Below are 6,751 nucleotides of genomic sequence, written 5' to 3'. Positions count from 1 at the left end.
TACACTTGTTTATATTGAATTGCATTTGCCATTTTTCCGCCCATTCACTCAGTTTGGAGAAGTCTTTTAGGAGCTCTTTGCAATCCCTTTTTGTTTTAACAACCCTGAACAATTTAGTGGCATCAGCAAACTTGGCCACTTCACTGCTCAGTCCTAATTCTAGGTCATTAATGAACAAGTTGAAAAGTACAGGTCCCAATACCGATCCTTGAGGGACTCCACTTTCTACAGCCCTCCATTGGGAGAACTGTCCGTTTATTCCTACTCTCTGCTTTCTGCTTCTTAACCAATTCCTTATCCACAAGAGGACCTCTCCTCTTATTCCACGACTGCTAAGCTTCCTCAGAAGTCTTTGGTGAGGTACCTTGTCAAATGCTTTTTGAAAGTCTAAGTACACTATGTCCACTGGGTCACCTCTATCTATATGCTTGTTGACACTCTCTAAGAATTCTAATAGGTTACTGAGACAGGACTTTCCCTTGCAGAAGCCATGCTGGTTCTGCTTCAGCAACGCTTGTTCTTCTATGTGCTTAGTTAATCTAGCTTTAATAATACTTTCTACCAGTTTTCCAGGGACAGAAGTTAAGCTAACTGGCCTGTAATTTCCGGGATCCCCTCTGCATCCCTTTTTGAATATTGGTGTTACATTTGCCACTTTCCAGTCCTCAGGCACGGAGGAGGTCCTGAGGGACAAGTTACATATTTTAGTTAGCAGATCAGCAATTTCACATTTGAGTTCTTTGAGAACTCTCGGGTGGATGCCATCCGGGCCTGGTGATTTGTCAGTTTTTATATTGTCCATTAAGCCTAGAACTTCCTCTCTCGTTACCACTATTTGTCTCAGTTCCTCAGAATCCCTTCCTGCAAATGTTAGTTCAGGTTCAGGGATCTGCCCTATATCTTCCACTGTGCAGACAGATGCAAAGAATTCATTTAGCTTCTCTGCAATCTCCTTATCGTTCTTTAGTACACCTTTGACTCCCTTATCATCCAAGGGTCCAATCGCCTCCCTAGATGGTCTCCTGCTTTGAATGTATTTATAGATTTTTTTTGTTTTGTTTTTTATGTTCTTAGCAATGTGCTCCTCAAATTCTTTTTTAGCATCCCTTATTGTCTTCTTGCATTTCTTTTGCCAGAGTTTGTGTTCTTTTTTATATTCTTCATTCGGACAAGACTTCAATTTTCTGAAGGAAGACTTTTTGCCTCTAAGAGCTTCCTTGACTTTGCTCGTTAATGAATGCCTTGGTTACATACAGGTTAGATTACTGTAATATGGGTTAGAGGACTAGTGCACTCTATCTTAAAGGCATTCAGAGACAGCAACTGGTACAGAGTGCAGCAACAAGAACACTTGTGAGAGCTGGGTGCTCAGATTATACTACACCTATCCTGTTTGGTTTCATTGGCTACTTATTTGTCTCTGGGCCAAAGTCAGGGTGCTGGCTTTGACCTTTAAAGACTTAAATGGCTTGGGGCTACACTATCTGAGGCACTGCCTACCCCTGCATGAGCCTGCTCAAGAATTAAGATCAGTATTTATTTATTTATGTATGTATTTATTTATTGCACTTGTATACCGCCCCATAGCCGAAGCTCTCTGGGCGGTTTCCAGCAATCAACTCCTGCAAGCCCCAATTAAAGCATATGCTGCTTAAAGTATTCTGAAAAGAACGTGGAATAATTTTCCTGTTAGCCTGCCAGCTAGTTTCAATCATGGTACAGTCTTAAAAACAGAATAAAAATCAAGCACACTAATTGTATCTAGCATATAACCCAACCATCCTTAAGCAGGCTGTCCTAGCTGGCTATTGGCTCTCTTCCTACCAGTCAGGACCCACCTTCATGGGAAGTAAGGAAAAATGGGGGTGGGGAGTGAGAGGCACAGGTATCACCCCCAGAAAGTTGGTGGGAGGGCACCCCAAGGATGTTCTTGGCATGGTTTCCAGTAAGCCTGAGGCCGAACCTGGTCCTCGCCAGAGGCTGCAGGTAAAGCTCAGGCCCCTTGCCTGGCATTAATGGCAATGCTCTGTGATATCCACCACGACAGCCTTCTTCCAGCTGAAGAGGAAGTAGCCCGTCCCTGCGCCTGCTGCCACACCAATGCAGAGGTAGCCATTGTAGGTCATGAAGATGAGCATGAGGAAGTAGCTGACCACCACCTGGACAATGTGCAGCACGGTCTGGAAGAGGTGAGGGAAGCTCACCATCTGCTGCCCGACTGTTTTGTGCGTCTCCATCAAGACGGTGCCATTTGGTCCTGGGACTGTCATGGAGTTGTAGCGGATGCTGACTTGTGACTTCCGGAGGAGGTTCTCTGAGATTGTTTTCAGGCCCACCAGCAAGAGCGATTATTAGCCTGGCAGCTACTAGGGGCAGGGCTTTGTTAAGGAGGGCCCTACACCTTTGGAGAGATGTGCATGGATCCATCACAACCTCTAAGACACATATTCTCAAGTCTGTGCTTGAAGTCTGCTAAATCTCCAGCTGTTGCTGATTTTAAGTATGTGCATTGTGATTGTATTTTCATGTGTTTTAGAGTCTTGTACTTGTGATTGCAGTGTGCCCTAAAATATGAGTTAAAAAGCTTTTAAATGAAACCAAAGAGGGTTTGCCTTCCTTGCTTTGCTTGTCAGTCTAGGTGGAAAAACAGCTTTTTACATGCCTTGTTCCTGCTGCTCATGTGAGAACCTCGGTGAACATAGGCCCAAGTCTTAGGTGATGCAAGGCAGACTGTGCTGCATCCTTCTCACAGCTTCACCCTCTTCCCTCTGCAGTCTTTGCCAGTGCTGTAAAGGGTCTGCTATACTGGTTCCTATCCCTGAGGGTTGTCTCTAGCCCTTGTAGTCAGATATACCATCTCTGAAGACATTCTGCACACTGACAAAATAAAAGCAATGTTTATTTACAGCTCCTCGTATGTTTTAGGGAGTGGTAAGTAAATGTATTTTCTTTATAAATGTTATCTCATTACCTGCAACCTCCATTAGGATCTAGCAGACCATGAAATAATCTTTGCAAGATCAAACCATATGCTAAGGATGAGGGGTGGCGAAGAGAACATTATTTTGGTTTTCAGCTTCAAAAATTATGGGAGAAATGAAGCATTACATTTGGAGCACAAACACTATATAATCCTATCCTTTAGCCAAGAATTGCTAAAGAGACTTGCAGATTACTCATGACTGCAAAAGATAAAACCAGTTTGGTTACTACCTTAGTTTTTGCCTAACTCTTCCATATAGTTTTTAAACTTCTTCCAGATTTCATTTTTAGCAGAAAAGATTTTGCTATGGCTTTAAAGAAACATAAAATACAGTAAACACATTCCAGTGATCCAAAAGCTCAGACGTGTTCAGATGTAATTGTTCCACAGAAACAAAAGCACTCAGAATAGCTAGTGTGCTATAGAATATTGGACTGAGAACAGCTATCTTTGAATCCCCACATTGCCATGAGTAAGGAGGTCAGAGAATCCCAACAAAAATGGATACAGAAGCAGACATTTGCTTATTAGTCCCATATCAGGCATGGAAATAAAACCAGTGATTACCAATCAGAGTTTGCTGTTGTTGGTTTTCAGTATGTAATTGATTCCATTTCCCCCCATTTAAATTACATTTCCTTTGGATTGGAATGAATGGTGTGGAAATATGTAATTACATTAAATTCATATTTTATGTAAATTATGTCAGTTATGTTAAACAGCTGTTGTGGTCCAACAACATCTGGAGGCACACCGGTTGGGAAAGGCTGACTTAAAGGGTCACTAGTCCTCAGCAGATGTAACAGGAATGGGAGGGGAGTTACATAAAAACAGTCTGTCACCCTAGTTCATATGTTATAGCCTCTGCTAGGTACTGTTGTTGCTAATATTATATTAGCTAAAATGACATTATTATTTACATTTTTACCCTGCCGTTCCTCCAACTGGAGCTCAGGGTGCCATGCAGCAACCATAAGTATACACAACAGTTTCTCCCCTGATTAGTATGACTGGGGATATCAAAGCAACAGCTTTATGGCTCATGTTGGATCCCTGCAGCCAGATTGCGTATCAGAGACTGAGCGACCAAGCCCAATGTAACACCAACCCAATGGCATTTTTAAAAAACAAATCAGCATCAGTAATAGGGCACAAGTTACAGGGGGATAGCATGGCTCATGGAAAAATATAGGAGGAAAAACAAGCTACAAGTTTACTTTAGAAAGCCACACTATAGTTATATTTTCATTCCAAGATGCCTTGTTTAGGCTGTGATCTTGCAAATATTTGCACATGTACTTTATACATTGGAGAATTCTTTCTGAAATCACTGAGTCTTCTTTTATAATGAAGACTAATTACAAAAGTGTTATTTACGAGACTGTGTCAAGAAAAAATATCTATTCTGTATTTTCAGTTATTTTTATGTTGGAAAGTGACTGCTATAAATTTAGAGTCCTTTTCTTACATTATCACTGTTTAAATGTACAGAAATATTTTTATTTAAAATGCCAATTTCATGTTAAAAAGTATAATGTACAGTGTAATGTATCAATAGGAGTTGCAACTATTACACAAAGTCTTTTGACAATGTTGATATAAAACACTGTAAAAAATACACCTAGTTCCAACAATATATTCATTTTTTAAAAAAGGTCTTGATTACTTGACATGCATAGAATAAGTGACAAGCGAGTTTTGTCAATTGTGATTAATGAGGAGCCAATTTTCAGTTTCAAGCAATCCTACCACGTGGAAAGAATAAGTATAATTCTTCAGCTAACTGGGATAGATAATTTTTAAAAGCACAAAATAAAAAAATAAAAGATAACCAGGAATCCAGCATTTTATGCAAGCAAACAGCAATTCTGCATGTAACTGACAACTTTACAGCTAACCTTAAAGAGTAAATACTATCTGTTCAAGTCTTAATAGAAAGAAAGCCAAAACTTTTAACTGTATTTACCACTGGATAAATATAGGTCATAGTTCATTTTTTACCAGCTTGTCCCAAATTCACTGTAATTTTGTGCACGTTATTTCCAATTATCAGCTGTGGTTCTTGCAAAAAATGTATGAAAATCATCTGAACACTTAATGATTATGCAAAGATCTGGTGTCAAATCCAGTTCTCTGCATTTTACTGATAATCCAGGCTTCATTTGCATTCTTTTCAAATTTGTGGGTATATTAGCACATGCTAGATCATATTTCTGTACAATGACAATTTTAGACAGTATATGGAATGTACAACCAATTGTTGACAGAAGTTAAATGGGGGGTGGGGGAAATCACTCCCTCATATCAGAGAATGTTTTGTAAATAAGTGAATAGATGTATTGACAAGGGAACGAAGCTTTCTAATGAACTGCAGGCCTAAAGAAACTGTTACCACCTCCTTTGCTACTATCTACTTCAAATATTACTTGTCTGTAATTTCATGATCTAGTGCAGAGGTGGCCACTCCGTGGCTCTCCAGATGCTGCTGAACTACAGCTCCCATCAGTCTCAGCCAACACAGCTCATGGTCAGGGATGATGGGAGCTGTAGTCCAGCAGCATCTGGAGAGCCGCGGAGTAGCCACCCCTGATCTAGTGAGTAGAATTCAGACCAAATAGGCAGCCTATGTTGAGTACAGCAATAGAAAAGGATGTAAACCACACAGAGAGCTTCATTTATGGGGCTGTATATAAATGTAATAAAATAAAATAAATAAGGGTCTACTGAATCAGGCCAATGACCCATCTAGTCCAGCATCCTTTTCTCACAGTAGCCAATCAGATGCCCATGGGAAGCCCACAAGGTGGACTTGAATGCAACATCACTGTCCCCTTCTGTGGTTTCCAGCAACTGGTATTCAGAAGCATATGCCTCTGATTGAGGAGGCACAGCATAACCATCATGGCTACTAACCAAATGACATCCAATTAAAATAATTAAAAGACATCATATAAAACTGCGCCATGCAAAATACAGCAGAAAGAAATAAAAGGTTGCCATTCCCAATCACTCTTCCCCTTTTGAGACTGGCTTGCTGGCTTTCATCTGTAGGGACTTGCTCTCACCTCAGTGGAGAGAGAAGACAGCCACTGATACACAACCTGACACCCGTTGTGTCAAATCTGGTTTCTCTTGTGTGGCATTCCTAGAGAGTGTCTTACCGGAAGGCTAAGAGTGCTGCCATTTTCATAATAAATAAATGAATACATTTTGATCTGAAGCCCTTACAGTCTCTTTTTCTAACGATATTGGATAATCACCCAAGGATAATTCTTCGAGTGCAGGGACGGGCTATAGTGCCTTTTAGCTAAAGGATCCTAGTCCCCTTTCATCCTTGGTGCAAGCCTCCTCTTTATACTGCCAGGCAAGAAGTAAGATGAATTACCTATTTGATAATATAAAGGATACTAAGGGTGCAAACGGGCTCTAGGCGTACCTTGAATTATGAGGCAAATCAGGGTGATTTACGGAAGGTTCTCATGATGCCAACTCAGATCATGCCATTAAGAAGGTGGCCCAAGGTGGATCAGGGACTCCCTAAGCTTCCAAGTTCCTCTGTGGCCTTAGCCACATTTCCCTTCCCCCCAAGAAATAAAGTCCTGCTGACTGGGGAAATGCCCAGAGCTTGAAAGGGGAGGGGTAGAGAGATGGGGAAATCTTTCATTTTGATGGGCAGATCAAGCTTTTAATCCCAGGGAATTATTTTCCCAGAGCACTCCAATAACAGTGATTTGGGTGACAGATTAAATCTGTGTTTTTCATGTAGAT

At 40.8% G+C, this 6,751-nt stretch overlaps 1 protein-coding gene across 1 annotated transcript; it reads right to left on the bottom strand.

Moving 5' to 3' along the window:
- Nucleotides 1-1,791: 1,791 nt before the first annotated feature.
- On the bottom strand, nucleotides 1,792-2,984 carry LOC133389699 (high affinity copper uptake protein 1). The gene is made up of 2 exons (XM_061637725.1): nucleotides 2,972-2,984; nucleotides 1,792-2,314 (listed from the first exon to the last, which is right to left on the bottom strand). The coding sequence occupies exons 1-2, from the start codon at nucleotides 2,982-2,984 to the stop codon at nucleotides 2,013-2,015; spliced, it is 315 nt and encodes a 104-aa protein (XP_061493709.1). The 3' UTR covers nucleotides 1,792-2,012.
- Nucleotides 2,985-6,751: the final 3,767 nt, after the last annotated feature.

Source organism: Rhineura floridana, chromosome 7, assembly GCF_030035675.1.
Source record: "Rhineura floridana isolate rRhiFlo1 chromosome 7, rRhiFlo1.hap2, whole genome shotgun sequence".
NCBI lineage: Eukaryota > Metazoa > Chordata > Lepidosauria > Squamata > Rhineuridae > Rhineura > Rhineura floridana.
Note: the sequence above shows the minus strand (reverse complement) of the source record. Positions and strands in the feature narration are given on the sequence as shown.